Raw genomic sequence first — 26487 nt, 5'->3', positions numbered from 1 at the left:
CGCATTTTTTAAGACATCATACAATCACATGTCTATGGAAAATATAAATGATTCAACTAACTCTGAAAAAGAAAAGGCTCGATTATTGTATATTACAATTTAAGGGGGAAAAGAAAAATCAAGCTTAAGAAAAAGCTGACAATCAAATTAGAAACATTATGGGAAGTTTCTTGCTCATTTTCTCCAGAGGTTAAACCAGATGATTTTTTTTTAAAGGGCAGAAGTTTAAGGTCTAGCTAGGGAATAGAGACATGTTTTGTCTGACACTTCCCAATTCAAATTCAACATTTATCAAGTGATTATTAAGTACTTAAAAAAAAAAAGCCAGCCAGGAGGTGGCAACCTGGGTATACTAAGCTTTCATTATCACAAATTTGTATTTTAAAAACCCAATACCTTTTTTGTAAATATGCAAGAGTTTCTCTGACAATTTCTCTCTTTGTAAAGCCACCTTTCACTGAAACATTTAAAATAAGCTCCTGTATCTAAATGAACTCTTGGCATTTGGGACTTTAAAAACTCCCCAAATTCAGGATGGGGGAAAAAAACTGGATAATTACAGTTCATCTGAGTGCAAGTCATAAAGTAATCAAAAAGTAGTATCTTAGAGTGGTATTTAAAATAATTTTTTAAAAAGGTACTTACCAGCATTTAAAAATTTTTCATGCAATTTGTTAGTCATTAAGTCCGAAGAACTTGTGCACTATTTTTTTGATAAGGCAAACAATATTCAAAATTCACATTAACCAAACACAACTGGCCACCACTATGTGAAAAACCAAATGCTTTAATGAGGCTATCAAGAACAACAGTTCAATTATTTCATTGGATACATTAATATTGATCCATAATATACAGTGCTATGGACCATACAGAAATTATTGCTGCATCCAACAGCAGGTGACTAGTATGAACATTACAGTACCAAGCGTCCGCAAGAGACAGTCATTTGTCATTTATTTTTTCAAGAAATAGGGTTTTTTTTTAATATACTGTTATCAACATCAACTTTCCCCAGTGCATTTTTAAAAAAGATTAATAAGTGCATTCCTTTGTGCTTTATTTTATATCTTTTAACTTCCTATGTATTTATTTGTTCTTATTGCTTTAATATTTTAAAACAACCAGAAAGAACTCTGTCATCCTATGTATGACCAGGTTGGTTGTATGGTTTTTTGGCAAAGTCAGAAGGTTTGGTATTTCCATTGCCATACTCAAAGGCAGGTGTACAAGTTTGGCATTTTGGTTACTCCATACGGAGGCCCAACCCCGAGTCACAATTGTGCACTCAGGGATGGGGGGAGTGGTGTGGACCATTCTCCTTGTCACAAACAGTGAACCCAAACCACCACCTCTTGGCTTAGCTAGTCCCTAAAACATATGCACACTCTATTTGGCAAAAAAGAAATAAATAAAACCACCCCCAAGGTTGCAGCATTCTCCTGAGCTTGCTCACCTGTCCCCTCCCAGAAACTGTCTGTTAAGAAGGGGATGGAGAAACAGGCGATGGTGAGCTCAGGAGCTGCGAGTGTCAGGGCAGTGGTGCAACATGCCATGCTTTCTTTCAACAAAGCTTTCCAAAAGTTGGCTTAACCCTGGCCAAATTCCCTGGGCCATGGGTGAGTCAACCTTACTCTATTTTTAAGAACTCTCACGATCAGCTAAGGAAAACTAGCATCATACCATTGCAATCTTTGACTTTTGCACCCAGCTCCCCTCCCCCCATATAAATATGAAGAGAAAAAATAGACAATGCTATGATTGTATCAATGAACACTATGGTACAATTAGCTGTTCATGCAGATTTGCATCACTATTCTAGGAAAAGAGCTATACAATTAAGAGGGGTTGAAAGAATGGGAACTAATTTTCCCTACCCCCTTGAGTCATAAAGCTATAAAACTGATAGCATCATCAATGTTTCCAAGGATTCTCATTGCCCAACGTGCATGGGAACTATGCAGTTGATTATTTTCATGTAAGCCATCCATTCATATGTCTGACAATCACTCCTTCCCCCTGAATCCTCCAATACCCATCACCAATTCACATTTGACATTTAAACTGTTTCTCTTAAAAAACAAAAACAAAAAAACCCTCCTGAATAAGGTTTCCTGATGAAAGAAGTTGGCACTCTGTCACTAAAATATATTCCATATTAAAAATATCTGAAGGAAAACTGGAAGCTCTTCTATTGTCTACATAGGCACCATGCTACACGTCCCTCTTGATTATAGATACCATCTTGAAACTTTCTCCTACATTACAGTTCAGTCAGTGCTAGAGACTACTGCTATATTTAAGGCACTTCATTCTGAATGGATATGCTTTATGCCACTTGCTATTCAATCGTAGGCTGCTACTGAGAAATTCCATTCAACAGCCTGCCTCTTAACACCATATGTCATCTGTAGAAAACATCTAGGCCTGATAGAATATATGTAACACTACTGTTATTGCATAGGACTATACAAGTAGATAGTGCACTGAAACTAACTTTACAACATTGCTGTTTGTTAAAACATTGTTATCAAGTAACAGTAATTGGCCAATACAGTATTTCTCTCTTTAAAAAAACATTCAGGTTTGCTGAAATAAACCCCAATTTAAATTACCATAACAGGCATATTAACGCTATGGTTATCATTCTCCAAGAATATTGCTAGTTTTATATCACTAAAAATAAATATGTAAGTTGTTTCTCTTTTGAAAGCCAGTTTTAGCCTATTTATACTACACCTTAAATGTGTGGAAAAACAGTTCTGAGTGAGACTGTAATATACAAAATATTCACAAAGCTCTCTTTAAATGCAAGACCTTGCATAAAAGTTTTCTTTCACGTGTGTACAAAGAATGCAGAAAACCACTAGTGAGTTGTAAAAATATTGAAAACTTGCCATTTTAAGATGTATTTTCTTACAAATTAATACAAACATAATGAAAATAACAATGATAATAAAGAATCTGTACAAATCAAATGAACAGTAAAACATAATTTAAAAATAAAAATAGTAAAGCCAATTAGAAATGTGCCCAGTTTGGTTTTCTTATCAAAAGTGAAATTGAGGAAAAAAAAAAAAAACAACTTTCAGTGCTCCTCAATATTTTGCTTTGAGAGGACATTAATGTCCATTTCAAAATAAAATATATCTCATGAAAAATTGGATCACATTCATTGATGAGGAAAACTGTAACAGAGCACAGAGTGAAGAGCAAGATGAGACTCCATGTTTCAGAGCCTTGGCCTATATCTCCTTTCAATCCAGTTGCACCTAAGGTATTGGTTGTTTTCTAACCAGACAATCCACATGAAAATGGCTGCATTTTTTTTTCTTTTACAGAATACAGTTTTTCTTTAAAGAATTTGCAGTATAAAGACTAAATGATGCTAAAAGGGTACTGTATCTTTAAGGCAGTACCAATGAATCGATACATTTACAAAATGGAAAAAGGTTAGTATGGATTCCTTTTTTCTTCTTTTTTTCCCCACCCCTCTCCTCTCTGTCTCTCTCTGTCTCTCTCTCTCTCTCTCTCCCTTTCACTCTCTTTCTTGTTTGGTTGCTTTACATTCTTTTAGTTAAACTTTACACTTCATTTCCAAGGAAGTTGCAGGCATACAGATAGCAAACCAAGTTTCCCCTGAATAAAAACGGACAGAAATTTTTCTGACGCCAAAATCCTCTTGCTCTGAAAGCTAAAGTCTGGGTGTATTCAGTTCACAGATACTGTACACTACCGTACAATACTTTGGAGGCATTTGTAGTTGTAAAATAGAATATACAAGTCTGTTTCACAAAATTCTAAAAATAAAATATATCCTGGGCTATTGATAAAGCATGAAAAAAAATTTTTTTTTCATATTAAAAGAAAATGATCAAGAAAACCCCTTTCAGGTAAATTATTAAATCTGCTGATCAAGAAAGGAAGCAGTTTGTGAGAAAGCAGAGCAGGGAGAATTTGCTAGCAAGCGTGTTCGGTTTCTTCCATGCTCATACTGCTCCTTCGGCTGCTGGTTTTGGATGCTCCGGGGGACACCGAGGAAAGAAGTGGATCAGTTATGCCAACGGGAGAAAGGGTATCGTCCATGAGGATGTCTTCCAGTTTGGACCCCATTTTTGCAGGGACGCTGTAGGCTTGGCTGCTCTCGGTCCCAGCTCCGAGGCTGTTGTTGAAGGTGATGGTGCCGTCTGTGAGATCCAGGGTTGTTGTACACGTGAGGTCTGCGTGATGCTGGAGGAGGTCTTGGTTGCAGTTCTCAAGAGCGGGTTCCTGCTTGATGATCCGACTCACCAGATCTGGAGAGCAGAGACCCGTGGATGGGATAAGGGAAAGTCCGTGAGCTCGAGCCTGCATTTCAAGTTCCTAAAAGGAAAACAGAAATCAGACACTTAACAAGGTGGTGCACAGGGGATTTTAGGACAGTGAATATTGAACATGATATTATAATATATTATAATGATGGTTATCTGTCACTATGCACTTGTCCAAACTCAAAGGATGTGTATCGCTAACAGTCAATCCTTAGGTCAAGTAGTGATAATGCTGTGTCAGTGCAGATTCATCCACTGTTAGAATGTCTCACTCTGGTGGGGGGTATTAATATCAGGGGAAGCTATATATATGCAGGAGTAGGAGGTATATAAGCAGAGACATTACTTTGCCAACAAAGGTCCGTCTAGTCAAGGCTATGGTTTGTCCTGTGGTCATGTATGGATGTGAGAGTTGGACTATGAAGAAGGCTGAGCGCCGAAGAATTGATGCTTTTGAACTCTGGTGTTGGAGAAGATTCTTGCGAGTCCCTTGGACTGCAAGAAGATCCAACCAGTCCATTCTGAAGGAGATCAGCCCTGGGATTTCTTTGGAAGGAATGATGCTAAAGCTGAAGCTCCAGTACTTCGGCCACCTCATGTGAAGAGTTGACTCATTGGAAAAGACTGATGCTGGGAGGGATTGGGGGCAGGAGGAGAAGGGGACGACAGAGGATGAGATGGCTGGATGGCATCACTGACTAGATGCACGTGAGTCTGAGTGAACTCCGGGAGTTGGTGATGGACAGGGAGGCCTGGCGTGCTGCGATTCATGCGGTTGCAAAGAGTCGGACACGACTGAGCGACTGAACTGAACTGAACAGTGTTTCCATCATATCATATCAACACAGAGCCAGGTCTCAGATGGTTACTGTGACTAAAAAGGAAAACAAACAAAAAAACCAAGTCCTGCATGAAAATATATGTGGAATGGGAAAGAGGGTAACAGTGTCCAAAATGACTCCAAGGCTGGAGAAGCCTGCCCCAACAGGCACACACATCTCACTGGTAGTAACATGGTTATTTAAAAATAAAATGAAAATATGATTTTTCTTTCAATTTATACATTTTATCTTCTCAAATGGTTACTAAATTGTTAAAACCTAACAAGGAAATGGTAGGTATTTCTTTGGCTTAAGGTGCAATGAAAAAGTTACTTGTGATAGTAAGGGCACTGGGAACAAATAGAATAATATTTGGATAATAATAGCAGAAGTTATGACAGTTCCATATAAGTAACTAAAGTCACATCATTTAACCCATCTCATCAAGGCAAAGGGAGTTATTTTAATTCCACAAGAAAGTTCTTATGTGTAAGAGGAACAATCTCTTCCTACAACCTTTTCACATCCTTCCTACTATAGACTGAATTGTGTCCCCTCCCCAAAATGACTGTAGAAGAAAATGGCAACCCAATGCAGTATTCCTGCCTGGAAAATCCAATGGACAGACGAGTCTGGTGGGCTCAGGGGGTCACAGTCCATGAGGTCGAAAAAGAGTCGGACATGACTTAGCGACTGAAAAACAATCACCCTCAAGTCATACATAGTGTCTTTAAAGAGGTGATTAAGTTAAAATGAGATCCTTAGGGTGGGTGCTCATCTAATTTGCATGAGGCGCTGCAAGGACACAGAGACACAACTAGGGAAAGCCTTTCAAACAAGCTCCTTCCTGTCTCCCTTCCTGAGTATCCTTAAGTGAAATTCCCTCAGTCGTGTCCAACTCTTAGCGACCCCGTGGACTATACAGTCCATGGGATTCTCCAGGCCACAATACTGGAGTGAGTAGCGTTTCCCTTCTCCAGGGGATCTTCCCAACCCAGGAATCAAATCCAGGTCTCCCACATGGCAGGCAGATTCTTTACCAGCTGAGCCACAAGGGAAGCCCAAGATACAAGAGTATCCTTAGATCCTCCGTAAATGAACCATATAGACGACAACTGACCCCAAAGAACATTTGCTCCTATGTGCCAATGCTATCTTCCTATGTTTTATGATACCACAAAAATAATAGACTATGTATCTGAAGCAAGTCACCTTGCATCAGGAGAGAAGGCAAAGGACACAACAGGTCAAACCTCTCAACCTTTACCCACAAGCCTAGAAACACATGTCATGTTCAGCCTGTATGAAATGGCTGTCTGATCTGCAAGGGCATCCTCTAGATTCAGTACAAGTGAGAGACAGGAGTCTGAGATGTCACAACAGTATCTGCATATTCCTTCATGTGATTTTCAGACACACAAGTGTCCCTGGGCATCATTTTAAAACCATGGGCTGTTTAATAATAAAATTCCAGTCCCAGTGATATTAAGGCTTCATGGTCTTTCTTCTGTGAACATTTCTGCATGCATCACTTAGGGTGAAAATGAAAGGAATCCCTTAGGCTCAAGCTGATCACATGCACTGCTGTAAATCTACACCCACATGATAAAAGCAGTGCCCCCGCACTTGTAGTATGTCTTAAAAAACCAAAAAGTTGAATGAATAGAGGCACACGTCTTATTCTAATCTTTTGTTGTTTAATTAAAAATGTTTACCAGCCAATTAAACTTTTACTTAGATTGTTAAATAGTGTGACAAGTCTCATCTAGAAAATTCAGGTTCACTGCATGACAGAGCTTTCCTAATTAATACTGCTTTCCATGATACACAAAAGTTCTAAAGGCTGCTTCCCTGGCACTGGAAGAAACCCAAGACATGGTCACCATGCAATTTCCAATTCATATTTTTCACAGTATTTGTATTTGACATGAATGGATATATTTGGAACCTAAGCGACTAAACAACCATAATAAAGCATCTGGGCACAACCTTTCACCAACCAATCAACATGTAACTTTATTTCATATGTGTTTCTGTTTAAAGACATCTTGTTTACAATAGTATCACTGATGTATTAAACCTAGCCTCTCTTTCAGAACAGTCATTATATGTTAATATTTGTATTGAGATGCAGATGGTGACTGCAGCCATGAAATTAAAAGACAAAAAGTAAGAAAAGTAATGACCTTGGAAGAAAAGTAATGACCAACTTAGACAGCATATTAAAAAGCAGAGACATTACTTTGCCAACAACAGTCCATCTAGTCAAAGCTATGGTTCTTCCAGTAGTCATGTATGGATGGGAGAGTTGGACTATAAAGAAAGCTGAGCACCAAAGAATTGATGCTTTTTAACTGTGGTGCTGGAGAAGACTCTTGAGAGTCCCTTGGACTGCAAGGAGATCCAACCAGTCAATCCCAAAGGAAATCAGTCCTGAATATTCATTGGAAGGACTGATGCTGAAGCTGAAACTCCAATACTTCGGCCACCTAATGCAAAGAACTGACTCATTGGAAAAGACCCTGATGCTGGGAAACATTAAAGGCGAAGGAGAAGGGGATGACAGAGAATGAGATGGTTGGATGGCATCACCGACTCAGTGGACATGAGTTTGAGTAAACTCCAGGAATTGGTGATGGACAGGGAGGCCTGGCGTGCTGCAGTCCATGGGATCACAAAGAGTCGGACACAACTGAGCAACTGAACTGAACTGAATACTTATATAAAGAAATAACACATTAGTATGAGTTGCTTTTAAAAATGGGTATATATACAAAGTGTAAGAGACTAAAGACCTGCGGCTAATTACTGAAGAGAGGGAACATAAAGCAAGCAGCAAAAGCCAAAAAAGGAAAGAGGGTAAGGGGGATTTCCAAATGACACATAACCTCTGTTTCACTACCAAGATTCTAAAATGCTCTCCCGAGAAGAAAACCATCTTCTGCCTCTCTGATCGGGGACTGAAGATCACTGCAGTGAAACGAGATGTGACATCTAGAAATGTTGACAGTGTTGTGGGGCATTAACAAGATCAGAGATCATAAGTAATCCGCTCTGTTAAGTAAATGTAATGTTGGGGTATAAACACCACTAGATAGCCTTTCAATTGCCATACTCTGCATTGCTATTCCACAATTATTTGCACTGGAAACATGAAAAAAAAAAAAAAAAGGAACCATTGGTATATGGCAAAACTGGATACAAGTAGGTCCATCTACCCAAGAAGAAGATAAACTGTCATTAATCCTTATTCGTTGGTTGTGTTCAAAGTAAGCAAGTAAAGTAAAATGACTCTTGCCAACTCCTTTAATCACAGGCAAAAAGTCAGTTTTTCTTTCTCCAAGACAGTTTGAAAGGAAGTTGCATCTTTATATTTAGTATGAAAAGCCAAGCGACAAAGAACTACCAGGAGATGATATGCAAGGGGTCCCTCATCTCATGCTTACATTGGTATGTATGCTCCCTCAATGGAATGACGTAAGAAGTCCATGTATTATTAAAATCACTTTTCTCCCTTTAAGAGCAAGTTAAAGATACATATGGAAAACTTCATTATCTGGAACAATTTCCAAAATTTATATCCTGATGATAAGATTTTCAAGGTGTCCCCAGGTCCCCTATAAACATGAGCTTTGACCATGGACTGTGCCCCCTTCAGTACTAAGACACCTTTGTACTTAACAACTACTATGAGTTGTCATGATTTGCAGTAGGTATAGCTATGGAGTCAAATCTGTGCCTCCCCCAGCAAATTCATATGGTGAAACAATTCCCAATAGGATGGTATTTGGAGATAGGGTTCTGGGAGATGATTAGGTCACAAGCAGGGGCCCTTCATGAATGGGATGAGGCCCTTATAAAAGAGACCCCAGAGAGATCCCGCAACCCTTTTGTAGTGTGAAGTTATACCAAGAAGGCAGCGATCTATGAACTAAGAAGCAGGAACTCAGTCCCACAATGAAACGGCCAGCATCAGATTTCCCAGCCTCTAGAACTGTGAAAAATAAATGTTTCATGTGTAAACCTTTCAGTCTGTGATGTTTTTTATCACATAAGCATGATTGGTCAAAGACTGTTATATGCTACAGAGTTGCTATGAACACTGAATTAGTGAATGCTGAACCATTGCTCATGGTGAAAACAGAGGATTACTTTCCTGCAAGCATCTGAACATGAGCTCCCCCAGTGGTTCAGTGGTAAAGAATCTGCCTGCCAAGGTTTGATTCCTGGATCTGGAAGATCCGCTGGCATAGGAAATGGCAACCTACTCTAGTATTGTTGCCTGGGAAATCCCATGGACAGAGGAGCCGGACAGGCTACAGTCCATAACTTAGCCAAAAGAGTCAGACGCAACTTAAAACTACGATAAAGCATCTGGGCACAACATTTCACCAACTAATCAACATGTAACTTTGTTTTATGTGTCTCTGTTTAAAGACAACTTGTTTACAACACATCATTGACTCATTAATATTAAACTCAAGGCCAAGAAGACTACAACTCGTGCCTGAATGAAACATATCTCCATAAAGCACATCACAGCCTTGCTGTGCTCAGAAAGATGAGAAAGCACTTCAGGGCCATGCTCACAGGCCACTTTAAATAGCGAATCACCCCAAAACCCCACAAAATGTGAACAACATGACACTGAAAACACAGCAAAAAGGACACCTGTTTATAGTATGAGCTGAAAGAAGAAGACAGAGCATTGTTCAACCATAACTCGGAATAAACACACCAGCTAAGTCACATTTGCCACTCTGCACATCTGTGAATGAGCATGTAAATACCACAAGAGGCGATTTGGGGGTTTCAAATAACTTTTTTGCACGGAAGTAAAAACACAAAATAGAATCCACAAATAATGAGTACAGACGGTCTCACGTAAGTCAGGCCCCTTATGGCTCATTACACCCCATTTTCTCCATCTCCAGTCACCTCCACCCTGTGCACGCCGGGTACCTGTATTCTGAGTAACAAGTGCCGGTTGGCGTGCTCCAGCTTCTTCTGTCTGTTTTCAAGCTCTTTCGCACGTTGCTGTTCCCGTTGCAACTTTCGGATATAGTCCACGGATGCTTTTAAAATGGTTCCCTTGTTCCAGCGCATGTCTCTGGAATGAAAATGGAAGGAAACAAGAGAGTTTTAGTGTTGGATGCTCCATGAAAATTCAATTTTCAGAGCATTCAGTTTCTCAAGATGAAATAACAATTAGACATTGAGAGTCACTGTCATTGACTGAGCGCTAGTCATGTGGTAGACACAGTCTACTCAAATCTTCTACTTCATCGTACTTCAACCAGACAGGCGCCTGGCAAAGGAGGGCCACTGGGCATGTGCTGAATCAGAGATGATTCAAATAGCCTTTCATTCCAGAACTACATGAAGGCAGAGTCGGGACTTAAATTTAGGTCTGTTGATGACAAAGTCAATATTCTTAAACACTATATTCAATAGTTATAGCTTTCTAGGATTATAAAATTAAAACAGAGTAATATACAGTTAAAAAAAATTCTGTGAGATCCCACTACTTAATTGTATGCATCATAAAAGTGGCATCCTTGGGTTTTATCACGAATATTCATAGGCCGGTTATAAATTCTCTCAGTCTCCATGTCCTCATCAATAAAATGGTGATGCTATGCTTCTGTGAGCAGCCCCATAGGTATGTTGCTGGAATCAAAGTAGACACTTTATATGAGTATGCTGAGAAAAGTCTAGAATACAGTTTCAACAATGGAGCAGGCGCTGTGCTAGGATTCAACATCATAATTACCACAGCTACCTTTAAATAGCATTTGCTGCCTGACAGGTACTTTTTAAAGTGGTTTAATCATAACAACCTCAACTGGTAGACACTAATATTATCCCCATTTTATAGATTGAAAAACAGAGGCATAGACAGGTTAAATAATTTGCTCTAAGTATACAGCTAGGAAATGGTCGAGCCAGGAAGCCTGGAGAATCTGGAGCCAGACTCCATCCCCTAAACCACCTTCCTCTCAAGAGACTGAGTCCTCAAATCAACTAGACTAGATAGAAATAGTCTGCTCCCTGCTCCCCTCCTTTTTTTTAACAGGTAAGAAAAATGAAATACTTGGGGAGAATTTCCTCCCCAAGTCACACATCTAACAGATTTTCTAATTCAAACGCAGGCAGCCTGAGCTTGGTGCCTTTGGGTTTTTAAACACTATTGTTCTAATGCATTCCTATATAAGAACATTAAAAATGCCATTAAGGTGTAGATAAGGTGGGTGGTTTAGTAGCTAAGTCATGTCTGACTTTTGTGACCCCTTGGACTGTAGCCTGCCAGGCTCCTCTGTCATTGGAATTTTCTAGGCAAGAATACTGGAGTAGGTTGCCATTTCCTTTTCCAGGGGATCTTCCCGACCCAGGGATAGAACCTGTCTCCTGCATTGTAGGCAGATTCTTACCAACTGAGCTACCAGGGAAGATGTAGGTAAAAGCGAGTTGAAAAACTTAGAGCACCCCAGAAAAATCATTAAGACTAAAATTATAACTACATAGTAATATTTCTATAGTGCTTTAAATTAACCTGAGCTCTTTTATAGAAAATATCCATGATAATAATGACCATGGTAAAGCCAAAAACAATTTTATGTATGGAAAACCTCCTATGCCATAATCTACAGCTGCTAAAAGCAGACTGGAAGTATCAGCTGGGACATGTGAACGGTGGTGGTTTAGTTGCTAAGTCATGTCCGACTCTTGCAATCCCATGGACTGTAGCCTGCCAGGCTCTTTGTCCATGTGATTCTCCAGGTGAGAATACTGGAGTGGGTTGCCATTTCCTTCTCCAGAGGATCTTCCCGACCCAGCAACTGAACCCAGGTATCCTGCATTGCAGGCAGATTCTTTACCAACTGAGCTATGAGGGACATCCCATAATCTATAGCTGATAAAATATCGGAAGTATCAGCTGGGATGTGTGAATGGAGGAACATTACAACAAGCCACCAAGTAATTGATCCTCACATGGCTTAGATGGAGAACAAAACAGAAGCTCTCCCATGAGATGCTGAGTTTACAGCCCCTGGAGAACTCCCTGAGGCTGATCCCTGGGATCTGGGCACCAAAAATGGCAACCCAGGGAGGTGTCCTGAGATGCTAAGAGTGAGCACAAAGCCAACCTGTTCAGGGCTAAAAGGAAAACAACAGACCTGCCTCAACAGCCAGAGAGAAATAAAATTATAATGAAAGATGCCTTCACTAGGCCAATAAGGTGAGAAACCCGTAATTAAACATGAAAGCAGATACTCTGGTTTTAAGAGGTGATGATTCTAATCACTTGGGCTTCCCTGCTGGCTCTGATGGTAAATAATCCACCTGCAATATGGGAAACCTGGGTATGATCCCTGGGTTAGGAAGATCCCCTGGAGGAGGGCATGGCAACCTAATCCAGTATTCTTGCCTGGAGAATCCCTATGGACAGAGGAGCCTGGCAGGCTACAGTCCATGGTGTCACAAAGAGTTGGAACGACTGAGCAACTAAGCACAGAATTAAAATCACTTACCTTGGGTTTCACCTCCTTGTGAGACCCAATTAATTAATTATGCTTTGGGGTTTTCAATTTTTTTTTTTTTTTTGCAATGAGAGCAATCCTTTTTTTTTTTTTCTCACACAGAAGTGTAAACAGATCTCCAAACATAAGTCACTAAAGGCAGACCTAGTCTAGGGTAGGAGAGGGTGTGGGGCTGAGACTGTGATCAGCTTGACTATGTCTCTATAGCAGCCCCAAGGTCTGTGACAGAAACCTGGCTTAGGACAGAACAGATGCGGTCCGCTGTATCTTAAAACAATGCCTACAATTAAAGATTGTTATCAGTTCAGATTATAAACACATAAGTATTCTAATACAATAAAGAAGATATGCAAATAGAGGCTTTCACTGCAGCCCCATAATTTCATAATATGTTGCTAAAGAGATCCATGTGCTGCAGTTTAAAAGAATATGCTAAAAAGTGAAAGCTGATAAAGAACAGGAAAATGGGAATTCAATTTCAACTATCATGCAAGACTGACTATAGGAAATGAAGGTCACAGCCCCTTCGTAGGATGCATTTGTGCTGCAGAACTGAGAATTTGAATGTTTTGAGTTTCAAAACGGCTTTCCTTGAAACCTGGGAAAGTGAAATGTTGATGATGGAGACTTGGCTTGAACATTCATCAAAACCACCTTAGAATGGGCAATGGTTTTGTCACAAATTCTCTGACAATAATGTGAATAGCAAATTTAATAAGCCTTGCATGAATAATGCTTGATTTCATCTTTACATTTTATTAGGTAGCTAAAAGGTCATATTCAGAGGCTAATTTCATAGAATGCCTGTGGGAGCCATTAAAATGTATACATCTTCGAGCCCTTTACTTCAAATGGGCCAATTTCTAATGGATAAAAATTGTGTATTTGTTGTCCTATTTGCTGACATTGCTGGTAGGAAAATTATCTTTACAACCGTAATCTCTGAAAGAGTGCATTAGAGACTGGAAGCTGAAATCCAAATTAGCTGACCAGTGCTTATAAGAGGATTAAAAATTTATTTTTTTCCCCTTGATTGGTAAAACAAACAAAGGGCATAAAATTTGGGGGAAAAAAACCTGACTTTTTATCTACTGAAGATTGTTAAACTGGAAATCTCCAATATCAGCTCTCAGTGCCTATATTATATGAGTTTAAAAGCAAATAAATAGCCAACAAATCTTGCTTTATCACCTACTGAAGTCTCTGTCCAGTATGAACTGATAATTTTTTTAGTAGTTCAGTGTTTGTCAAAGAATCTCAGATTTCAGGAAGCCACCTTCCCACCTCCAAAGCTGAACAGCTCACGTCCAATAATCTTTTTGAACAACTCAGTTCACTTCTCTTGAGATTTTAGTTTGATGAACCAACCAAAAGAAAGGAGCAAGTGGTATGCATAAATGAAACCAAAGGAAGAAGGGATACTTCTTTAGTTTTATCTGCACACTTTTTACAACATATGAAAAAACATTAAGGTACGAAAAAATATATGATGCAATTGTACTCACGGATCATTTGACTTGGGAATCAAAGTACCTAGTTCCTTAATGCGGTCATTTATGTTAAATCTTCTTCTTCGTTCAACTTCAAAAAAAGAGCACAGGAAAGGGCTATTAGTAATGGTGCCATATACACATTTAGCACATCTCATTAAAGGCATGTGTGTATTATCTCTGCTTGGTTGGGACAATGAAAACCTGAATCTATATTTCCCAGTTACTTTCCTGGTTTTGGTACTGAGGTTAAAGCCCTTTAAAAGATGAGCCCCTTTAAAAAATGAGCTACCTTAGTACAGAGCTGTATCATTTATGAAGCCCTGAGATTATAATTTCTCATTTGACCCTAGTAACTCTTGAAATTGGAGCTACCATCCTCAGTTACAAATGACAAAACTACCTAGGTGATATCAGAGAGCTGACGAGGACACAATAAGTGGAGAACAGCCTGACGCAGTAAGTGGAGAATAGCCAGCACTCGACCCTGATCCTCCAGCCCAGGGGCAGCAAGTTTTCTGCAAAGGGCCAGATAGTGAGCTCTCTGTAGGCCAAACAGCAAAAATAAGCATATAATTAAGTACCTACACAGCAAAAGAGAAAACAGATTTCCATAAATTTTGTGTTGACAAAATTCAAAATGTACTAATATTAACTGAACGCTATTTTCAATGATGCAAGTTTACTAACAAGAATCACTGGATATTGAAACTTGGATTTTATATAATTTTCACATATCATAAAATATTATTCTTCGGGCATTTTAAACCATTTAAAAATGTAAAAAAACATTCTCAGCCTACAGGCCATACAAAAATCTTTGCTCCAGTCCAGGAATACCCAACAGAAACATAATGTGAAACTACTAAAAACTAAAGTTTCACATGTAGTTTTTAGTTTTCCAGCAGTCTCATTAAATGAGTAAAAACAAAGAAGTGAAATCTACTTTAATATTTTTATTAAACTCAATATATCAAAAGCATTATAATATCAACATGTAGACTATATAAAAATTTATAAATATTTAACATCCTTTTATCTGTACTAACTTTTCAAAATCCAGTGTGCATTTTATACTTGCAGCAACTCACAATTTGAATTAGGTACATTTCAAATGCTCAACAGGCAGACATGTCCACTGGCTACAATAATGAATAAAATAATCCTAGAAGTCAAGCATCTTCAACTATACTATGCATCCTAACAGCATTCTTCTTTTATAAATCCAGTTGTACGTTCAACTGAATAATCATCTTCTTGGGGGAAGGGGAGTGAAATAGTAGGCATATGACTTAATAAATGTTTTAAATTTACCTAGTCTGAAAAGAAATTCCAAATAACTTAAAGTCTAATAAATTGGATTAAAGGTATTAATATTTTACTTTGCATATACAAAATCTAATATATATTTATATTTGACTCACTAACATTCTACATGCTTAATAAACAGTATTATTCACTATTTTCTCAATGCATATTACATTTTTTTCTTAGCTGAGTGATTATTTCTAAGATTAAATCAGTTATGCATAACACAGTCTTATCATCAGACTTTTATAAAATAGAAATAGTTAGGGATAATCACTGGCTCTGAAGAAGAAATTTTTGGACCTCTGATCTAGCTAACTTCTTCCAAAACTCTGAAGCGTGACATGTTTTCTTTTTCCAAGCATAAAATATTCATAAAAAATCAAATATTACTGAAATATATAAAATGAAATAAAAGTCTCTAATGAGCCTGATACCACCACTGTAAAATTTGTTACATATCCTTGGTGATTATTTTTATGTTCTAAGAATAAGCACACACGTGGCCTAGGGGTACACCCAGGAAACAGATCTTGAGGCTCTTCTTGATCTACATTCACTTCCTGGTAACCTCATTTAGTATTATGGTTTTGAATACCACATATACAATGATGACTATCGTATTTGCAGCCCAAACATCTCCCTGGAATTCTAGACTCATAAGTCTACTACTAGAGACTTAGGAAGGTCATATGGAAGTCCTCCATATAAAGGTCCAATGGGCAGCCCTGACCCTCCAAACTTCAGCCCCTGATCTTCCTTTTTTCAATAAGCTTCACCCACGGGCTTTCTTACCTCACTGTAACTCCATTTTCCCAGTTACTTAGAGCAGAAACTTAGAATCAATTCTGTAGCTCTATTTCTTTCACATCCTATACTCAATCCATCAGCAAAATCTGCTGGGTCTATCTTTGAAATATTTCCAGAAGTTGTCCACTTGAAATCCCTGCTGCTGCCTGATAGAAACCATCAGCTTCTCTTGCCTGGATTACCGCAGTCCTCCCAAGGGGTACTTCTGCTTCACCCATGCTCTTCATTCCCTACCCCCATTAGTCTATCTACAGTGCATAAGCTGTGAAAACATGAGTCAGAGCTTGTTAATCTCTTGCTGAAAACCCTTCAATTGCTTGCCCTTGAGGTGTCCTCCAGGATCTGGGAGTTCCCATCCCTCTGATTTCATTTCTCTTCCTCTCCTCCTCTGATCACGTTTTATTGTGACTCATCTGTGTTCCTCCTATCCTCAGCTGCATGAGCTTCTTGCCCTTCCTCAACCAAATCAGACACACTCCCTACTTTAGGACCTCATATTGCTGTTCCCCCTGCCTGGAACACTCTTCCCCCAGATATCTGAAAGGCTCTGCCCTCACCCTCCTCCAGTAGTGACTCAAATTTACCTGTGAGCCCTCCCTGACTGCCTATTTAGAAGGGACCCACCTCCTCCCATGCCCATCCCAACACTCTACTTCCCTCTCTGCACTCTGCCTCCTCATAGGACTTTCTGACATCTAACATCTACATATTTCATTCATTCATTCATTCATTTAATCATACAGCTGTCTACCATCTAACATTTGCATGTTTCTATTTATTTATATATGCTTAATCATTGATGTCTTCCAAGTACCCATATGAGCCTAGCACACACTAGGCCTCCAACAACCATGAACCGAATAAAGTATAACATCACTAAAGCAGAATTACACGAAAACCCATTCTGCATCTATCTTTTCTCACTTAACAGTGTACTGTTGACACCTATTATCATCAACATTTGTATGTACTACATTTTATTTTTAATTCAGTGCCTCCCCCCAACTATATTTTTACTATAAAAGTGATATCAGCTTGAAAAAAATGGCAAAACATGCCAAAGTGTGTAAAGAAAAAAGTAAGAAACAACTCTTCACACCATCCAACATCTATATGCCTGAGGAAATTGGCAATGACAAGGCTGACTCCTAGATCTTCTAAATACACACACACACACACACACACACACACACACACACACGCATACACAGAGTGTTCCTTTTACATAATGGGATCCTATACATATCATTGTGCTGTTTTGCTCTCTTCATTCAGTAATTCGTTGTAGACAGATGAAACAGACCAACACCATTCTTCTTAAGAGCCACTGAGTGTCCTTTATAAGGATGTACCATAATTTATTTTTTACAAATCCGCTACTGATAAATATTTAGACTATTCCCAATGTCTTTCTTTTTCAAAGTATAATGACTACTTTTGCTAGTGGTCGCATGTACTTTTTATTCCCCTCACAGTACTTAGCCTGTGCTGAAAACACCATCTGCATGAAGCTGTTTGCTCACCCATTCTGTTTGCCCCTGACTCACATGTAAGCTTCTCAGGATAGGAGACAAATCTGTCGGTCTGGTTCACCTCTGTAGAAAAGTGCCTTATACATAATGGGGCTCAAGAAGTAGCTATGCATGAATAAATGAATGTAATCTTTAGCCCATTTTGTCAGAAACTCTTACAAGATAAATTCCTTGAAGAGGAAAGGCAATGGGCAAGTGAACCTTGAGTATTAATTTCTAACGGTTCAATGAAATCTTAAGACTGCTTTATTGTCCTCAGAGTTGGAGCTGATAATGTTTGCACTTTACAGACAGCCCTGAACTTGAGAGTCCAGGTGACAAAGTAAAGGCAGATACTGTTTTTACCAACATCCAACTTAGTTTTCCACATTTCAGTTTTGGAGAAGCTTTAGAGACTGCCTCATTATCTGATTTCTAATGTATTTTAAAAGAAGAAATATCTTAGAGTAAAGTTACTTGGAAACCAGAAGAGACTTTAGAAATATTAGTCAAAATCTCTTGGTTAATAGGTGAGAAAAGTTTCTTCTAAGTGAAAGGGTAACTGGGAAGAGCAGGATCTATTCAAAGAAAACACACAGACACAACCGCCTTCCCCTAAGGACTTAGCAATTCCATTTCTTAGAATTCACCCTGGAGAAACTAACTCTGCTGTACACAGAGAGCCATGTCTGCAAATGTTCGCTGTGGCACTGTTTATAATAGGGAGAAACTGGAAACAGAACTAACACTTAGCAGTAGGAGGATGACTAAATATCACAAGTCACATGTGGAGCACCATGCAACCATTTTTTAAAAAGTAGATAGATCTAGAGAAGTAATAGCAAAAGGTCTTTAGGACACACGGTTGAGTAAAAAACCAGGCATCTATATGAGACTATTTGTGTTAAATCATAGACAAAATCATTCTATTATAATCTCTGCATGCATAAAGGTGTGTATTCTTAAATACACAGGAAAAGGTTGCTAAGACAAACAACAAATTGAACAAAAAAACCGACAATGATTATTTTTAGAGCTCAGAGAAGAACTGTGAGCTTATCCTATCATTTTTACATGGACAAAGTATTCATACATAACTTCATCCTTAAAAATCAATTTAGGAAAAAGAGGACAGAGGATTTTGAGATGAGAAATTCACAATTTTCTACTTCCAAGTCCAATCCTTTTTTTCTTGCAGCCTCTTGAACTTGCTTATGTAATAAAAATCTTGAATTTTCATAGGAAAAAGCATAAAGATGTGATCAAGAGTAAATTAAGCATGTAAGAAAGTAATTTTAAATGTTAGAAGACTTCTGTTTTTTCTGTTTTAATGCTTAATTATTAAAAAAATTTTTTTAATTTTTATTTTACAGTACTGTTAACCTTTTAAAAATCACTTCCTCATAGAAAGTTATACAACAAATGGCAATTTTTCTACTGATGCTTAGCTGCTGCTGCTAAGTCGCTGCAGTTGTGTCCGACTCTGTGCGACCCCAGAGACGGCAGCCCAACAGGCTTCCCGGTCCCTGGGAGTCTCCAGGCAAGAACACTGGAGTAGGTTGCCATTTCCTTCTCCGATGCAAGAAAGTGAAAAGTCAAAGTGAAATCGCTCAGTCGTGTCCGACTGTTAGTGACCTCATGGACTGCAGCCTACCAGGCTCCTCCGTCCATGGGATTTTCCAGGCAAGAGTACTGGAGTGGGGTGCCATTGCCTTCTCCTATAGAAGACCTTTTTTAAAATCACAGTTAAAGTCAGAAATTTGGGAGGCTACCTCATCTCACTCAACGACTCTCCTCCAGATGTTTCATTTTTTTTCTTTTAAATCTCACTGGAGAAGGTGATTCCATAATCCCCTTTTGTTAGTTAAGTTCCAGTGTGAGCAACTTATAATTGGGTAGTCAGGGATCAAAATTCCCTCTTACAAAAAAAAGAAAAAAACCAGTCCTCAAGATACTGAAAACAAGTGTGTGTATGTGTGTGTATATAATTCACTTTAATCTGAGATTAAAATATGAGGCAAAATATATACTTTGGACTCTTCAAAAAACAATTTTCTTCCATAAAATATACCTTTAACAGGTAAAATCAATTTCCCTTCAAAATGCCTGGAAACTTTTTGATATAAGGGGGAACATCAACTCCAATGTAATAAACATAAAACCAACTTACTCAAGTTGTGATTGTCCTTTTTTTGTCTCTCTTTGGCCAATGCTCTCGCTTCAGACTCTGTGGGAAAAATACACGCTGTGCACATGAATGAAGTCATTAGAAACCAGAACTTTTCAAGGAACACAGTGGTGTAAATTAAAAAAACACACTTCATTGTCTAAACAAATTGATGTTTATCTGACTTAACTATAAATAAAAACAGAGTTTAAAAATTTTTAACTTTGAATCAAAGACTTTGTTTTTTTTCAAAAGCAACATATATCCAATAAATGCAAACATTTAGCTTCTACAAAATGGTAGAAGACCAGTAACAAAAATGTCTGACAGGCTGGAACGACAGACAGGTATGAACAACAAAAAAATCAATAACCAGAGATTATGAGAAGTTGCTGTCAATAGAGTATTGTCAGCAGTCAAATTTCCTTTTCAGGAAATAGCACTTTTCAGTCTTTCTTTGATGTGTTAACACACTGAGACAGAAACTGAGCCAAGAAGCTCCCAAACTGGATCTCTAACTGGTTCATGGAAATGAACTCATTATTTAAGAACTTTGGGTTGCTTGACTAATTCTGGGGATTTGGGAACCTCTGTTACTTTCCTTTCAGAAGTGATATAAAAACATTACATTATCATAATCCAGAATTGTATTTTAAAATAGATATTGTTGCATAATTTATAGCATATGTATTATATTATTGTAATGTATTAGGTATTATTAGGTCAGATTTGCTGACTTGTAAGCCTCTTCTTTTTTGTGTATAGTGTGCTGCTTCCTGAGCTATCAGTGTTCAGAACCTCATTTCCTGTCCCTTTACTCTTTTCCTGCCATTTTACCCTTGTCCAGACTGGACTGGTCATTGTCTAAGATACCAGTGACTCTAGAGATAGTGTCTGTTATACCTGCTTTTTTAAAAAGTTTAATAAATGTACACCCTCTTCACCCATTTCTTATATCCTCTTTCCCCTTGCTGCTGTGGTTTTCTTTCTGAAGAAACAATCATATACATAATTCGAAACCCTATTTTACACTCAAGAATTTTATGCATGTTACTCTAACCATATTTTATCCTTATTTAATACAAGTTTCATTTAGCTATGTTTTCTAAAGCTTCATTGTATTATTACTTCCTGGTACGATACCTATGTGTTTGTTGGCTTTTGATGGTTTTTATGTATTAATCATCTTTTTAAAAACCAAATCAATGTCTTTTTTTAAAATGTCTTTCTCCTGCCACAATTTTCTGAACTTTTGTTTTTGTTCTTTCAAAGATACGCTTGAATACAAGAGGAATTTTTTTTTTGCACCAAATCTATATTCCATAGTCTCAGTCTATTCACCGAATCCTGTAGGATACAAGGATCAAATAATAAAAAGGGTTTGGATGAGCTGAAGGCCATAAAATCCAGCAGGGTAGAATGCCAGTTCTAATGCAGTTTCATCGTGTTTTAATGGTAAAATGCCTTCCCTAAAGCGTTAAACAAAAATGACGAAACAGGTTAATTTCACACTTGCCTCAAGAGCAAACGATACCCATTGCTCCATTTGATAAATTATTTTTTCACTCTGTGAGTGAATCTTTTGCACATTATAGAGCAAAAGTAACAGGAAGCATCTTAAGAAGTAAGAAACATGTCCTCAGTCTGTCCCAACTGTGGGTCTGAACGTGTGTCAAAGGAAAATTCAGATCAGAGTTCTCAAACTCAAATGCTACTAAGGGCCAGGAAAAATCCAGACTGGGAGTGTTCTGCTCTCACCCCAAAGGGGACAGCGGCCACAGACTCAATGATGGCAGTCATGGAGGAACGGGGACCTGATTCCCAGCATCTCAAGTAATACTGGAAACCAGGATTTTCAAGTATAAAAACCCCATGCTAAAACATAGCTCAATGTCTTAACCACTGCACAGACCTAAAAACATAAGTGTGTGAGTTGGAAATAGTTCTGGAGATCACTACTTGGATAACTTTGCTGAACAAAACACGAACAGAAAACCTCCACTGAGAGGCACGTTTGCTGAGAATTTACCTGTGAGCTCCCTTTTTATGTTGGGAAGGTTGGCTGGGCAGGAGTTACTGATGGTGAGGCCTGGGGGTGGCAGGCCTTGATTTCCATAAAGGTCAATCAAGTTTCCAGAGACAGGTAACTGGAAAGAGAAAAAAACAGTCATGGAAATGAATCATTGAACGATTCCTAAATTAGTCAGCTAAAACCCTTATCCTATTCCAGACTGTATTCACATATATACATCATTGATACTAAGTATAAAACAGAAAACCAATGAGAACATCATGCTGAGGAGCACAGGGAACTCTACCCAACACACTGTGGTGACCTGAATGGCACAGAAGTCCCAAAGGCAGCAGACATAGGGACGTGGGCAGCCGCTTCACTGTGCGGCACAGCAGAAACCAACACAGCATTGTAAAGCAACTATACTCCAATAAAAACTGATTTTAAAAAAAGAAATGATTTCATGTAAAAAATATTTGTTAATACAGGAAATGAGACGTTTGCCATTTCACCCATTTGCAGGTATATGGTCTCCTTAGGGGTTCCCTTAAAGACAGGAAAGGAGGCAGAATCTCACACACATCAAATCAGTATACAACCCATCTGATAGGTGTATCACGAGCATTGAGACCAAGGATAATGTGGTGAACTCATTATCTATAGCATCTAGTAGTTTATGGTAGATGTTCAGTAAACATTGGCTATTATTATTATAAGTCATGTTCTATGTGGCATAGCTTTGTAGCCAAGTCAGGTTTTGCATCAAAGTCAACTTTCTTCCTTCCTTTTCTTCCTCTCTCTCTCTACAAAGAAAAGTAATGAAAAGTGTTTTCTTATTGGAAAAGAAATGATATCCTTACTATTATACTAAAAAGGTATTTTCCTTGAAACTGAAATCTTTCACAGAGCCACAAGAGGGAGCCCACTGACTTTCATAAAAGAACAAAATGTTAACACTTAAAAAAAAAAAAAAAGAAATATTGAGCCTTTCCAAACGAGCTTAAGAGTGTTTGTCTCTTGTTCTGAACTGAATATTTTCAAGCAGTGAATCTGTTTTATCCCAACAATGACTTCCCTTTGTACGTATACATTTCCCTGTGACTAGCTCTCTGCTATGAGTTTGATACTCAGTTTTATAAACATATGAGATCTAAGACATTTCCTTTTCCCACTCCCTGAAATAAAGGTCTAAGTATTAATTGCTGGAAAACAGTTAAGTGATCTCACTACTTCCACAGCAGAAACTTCCCATTTCCAGCTCAACTTGAATAATTTCTGAAACTATCATTACCAGGTGAGAGTTTATGTCTTTAAGCCCTTCCTTTACTTGACTATACACTCTGAATTTTACTCTAATCTGAGAAAAGTAAATGTAGTAGCATTTAAGTATGATTAAAATACTCAGTAATACAGTAATACAGAGGCTATATCACAATATAGCATGTGTCATTCTTTCAAATAACCACTAACATACAGATTAAAAGATACCATGAAATAAAGATAGAATCAAATGTGTTTCCTCTCATTGGGAGCCACCAGGTATCATATTCCTGTCATGACTTCTAAATAAACACTCTATGAGCTAAATCCCTAGATAGAGAGATGGGGGAAGACTGCAGAGAAGAAGATGTTTTCCAACAGGTTAATATGACACTTGCTCTAGGGGTTGGGGGCTGTTCAAACAGACAGATCAGCAGAGCACATCTCTCTTCTCCATTCAGTCTTTTGTTCCTTTGTGAAGACAGCATCTAAATTATGCATATGAAATGGATTACACATATCTCACTATACGTATACATATGAAAATGTGATAATGTAAAATGCCCTTGAACCATATTTCAAGGGCCTCTAGCTAAGGAACTGATAAAAAAATGACTATGATTACTAGCTGTCTTAGTGGTTTAATATGAAACAGGTCATCTTCTCAGGTCAGCCTTGCCCTGTGTTTAGTTTTATTCCTGTCCAACTTAATACAGCAAAGTGAAAGAGGCTCAAATGTCTCGATATAGCACTGTAGAGTCAGAGAGTCAAAAGTTATAAAGCTGGTATCTTTATCCTCCTCCTTTATTGTTGCTCAGTCGCTCAGTCATGTCTGACTCTTTGAGACCCCATGGACTGCAGCACTTCAGGCTTCCCTGTCTTCCACTGTCTACTGGAGTTTGCTCAAGTTATCTTCCTGTCCTTCTAGAATTTCAGATTTGGGAAGAACTATCTGGTATTAATGGGCTTCCCTGGTGGCTCAGAGGTTAAAGCGTCTGCCTGGAATGCAGGAGACCCGGGTTCGATCCCTGGGTCAGGAAGATCCCTTGGAGAAGGAAATGGCACCCCACTCCAGTACCCTTGCCTGGAGAATCCCATGGAGGGAGGAGCCTGGTAGGCTACAGTCCATGGGGTCGCAAAGAGTCGGACACGACTGAGCGACTTCACTTTCACTTTCATCTGGTATTAATAAACCAATAATGTGACTTGAGATTCAATGCCACAAGCTAAAAACAATTATTTCCATGGCTTGAGAAATAAAGATCACATGTGCAAACTGTGTGCAAAGCATGCAACTGTGTTATTATGATAATTTGTTAGGAATAAATAATAGGCAAGTGATAAACACAACTAACTTTAAAAAAACCTCTAAGTTATCACTGGATTGATACTGAACAGATATGTTCTATTATCAACTTCTCCAGGATAAGAATATATTTTCTAACCACAATCTAAAGGAAGATGTTATGTGTACATATACTTAATAAATGCAGACTCACAAAAAGAGAAAGAGAGGGTGAAAGAATTGAAAACTGGAGATAAGACAAAGAAAGACACAAGGGGGCGGGTGGAAACAGGAAGAGAGACACACACAGAAGAGTGGGGGAGAGAGAGAGAGGGATGGGCAAGTCGGGTGGAAGCGGGGAGAACTCAGAAAGAAATGGATTGCTGCTGCTGCTAACAAGTGGCTTCAGTCGTGTCCGACTCTGTGTGACCCCATAGACGGCAGCCCACCAGGCTCCACCATCCCTGGGATTTTCCAGGCAAGAACACTGGAGTGGGTTGCCATTTCCTTCTCCAATGCATGAAAGTGAAAAGTGAAAGGGAAGTCGCTCAGTCGTGTCCAACTCTTCGAGACCCCATGGACTGCAGCCTACCAGGCTCTGGAGTGGGGTGCCATCGCCTTCTCTGAGAAATGGATTGAGTAGGGGTTAAAAACTACAGAGAAGACTGTGTGGACTGACAGCAGGGCTGACCAAAAAGAGAGATGAATTAAAATCTTTGGAACAAGACGCCTTATTGGGCACTCCACTGAGGTCAAACATCATTACTTCCAGTTGAAAAAGCAGCTTATAACCCTCTGGAGAGTTCTTGAAAAGATTTCTCGCTTCGGCAGCTTTTCCAATCTTGCTGGTTAGGAGTGGGCATCATAGAGCCTGCTGGGATATTTTGCTGAGGAAAACTTAATTTTGTGGGTGCCTACTCTGAGCCAGGCACAGAGGTTAGAAGGCAATCTTTGTAACTTATCATGCTGACTTTACAAAAAGGAACATCAAGGTATTGCTCTGAGTGCAGGTTTCTGATAGGAGGTTCACATTGCATGTTAATCGTATTATTGGGAGGAGAGCAGGATCAACCTGCTGATAATTTTCAATAATCAAATAACCAATAATCAAAACTGCAATTTTCAGTTAATCTCCAAATGAACCTGAGCAAATAAAAACCCAGTTGCTCACTAACTGTGGGTACTCAAATTTACAAATGAATGGTGCAGTCATTTACATCCTGGGCTAAGGAACCAGTGACTCAGGTTAGAAGCTGCCTCTGACATGCCAAATGATATTCAACTCTGTGAGGTGAGATGTCCCTCTCTGAAAAGTAGCAGTCATATCACCCATCTCACAGGGTTTTGTAAAAAGTAAACAAGATAAAGTGGGTGAAACAGGTGGTGCAGTGATAAAGAATCTGCCTGCCAATGCAGGAGACGCAGGAGATGCGAGTTTGATCTCTGGGTGGGGAAGATCCCCAGATGAAGGGAAAGGCAACCCAATCTAGTATTCTTGCCTGGAAAATTCCAGGGACAGGGGAGCCTGGCAGGCTACATACAGTCCATGGGGGTCACAAAGAGTCGAACATGACTGAAGAGGCACGCACAAGTGAAACAGAGTACCTGCTTTTAAAGTGACTGATAAACTATGTTTCATTGTTCAGTCACTCAGTTGTATCCAACCCTTTGCAACCCCATGGACTGCAGAACATCAGGCTTCCCTGTCCTTCTCTATTTCTCAAAGTGGCTCAAATTCATGTCCGATGAGGTTTTCCTGAAAGTATATTCTTTGTCTACGGCTTTTTCGCTCAGTCATGTCCACTCTTTGTGACACCATGGACTGCAGCTAGCCAGGCTCCTCTGTCTATGGGGATTCTCCAGGCAACAATACTGGAACGGATTACCATTCCTTTCTCCAAGGGAACTTCCTGACCCAGGGATCGAACCTGGGTCTCGTGCCTTGCTGGCAGCCTCTTTACTGTCTGAGC

The 26487-nt window shown here is 38.9% G+C and overlaps 1 protein-coding gene across 14 annotated transcripts in view; it reads right to left on the bottom strand.

Annotated features, from left to right (window-relative positions):
- Positions 1-767: 767 nt before the first annotated feature.
- MITF (melanocyte inducing transcription factor) overlaps positions 768-26487 on the bottom strand; it is a 228773-nt gene continuing 203053 nt past the window's right edge. For 7 of the 14 annotated variants that reach the window (XM_027523872.1, XM_027523880.1, XM_027523873.1 and 4 more), the window contains 5 exons: positions 21988-22105; positions 19962-20018; positions 14178-14253; positions 10094-10241; positions 768-4362 (listed from right to left, as the gene is read on the bottom strand). In XM_027523872.1, the coding sequence (XP_027379673.1) occupies positions 3961-4362; positions 10094-10241; positions 14178-14253; positions 19962-20018; positions 21988-22105 (801 nt within the window). In that variant the 3' untranslated portion in view covers positions 768-3960. Of the gene's footprint in view, positions 4363-10093; positions 10242-14177; positions 14254-19961; positions 20037-21987; positions 22106-26487 lie in introns of all 14 variants that reach the window. The other 7 variants (XM_027523877.1, XM_027523870.1, XM_027523871.1 and 4 more) reach the window with 1 other exon arrangement.

The sequence above is a fragment of the Bos indicus x Bos taurus genome, chromosome 22 (assembly GCF_003369695.1).
Source record: "Bos indicus x Bos taurus breed Angus x Brahman F1 hybrid chromosome 22, Bos_hybrid_MaternalHap_v2.0, whole genome shotgun sequence".
NCBI lineage: Eukaryota > Metazoa > Chordata > Mammalia > Artiodactyla > Bovidae > Bos > Bos indicus x Bos taurus.
This window is presented reverse-complemented; position numbering and strand designations above follow the sequence as displayed.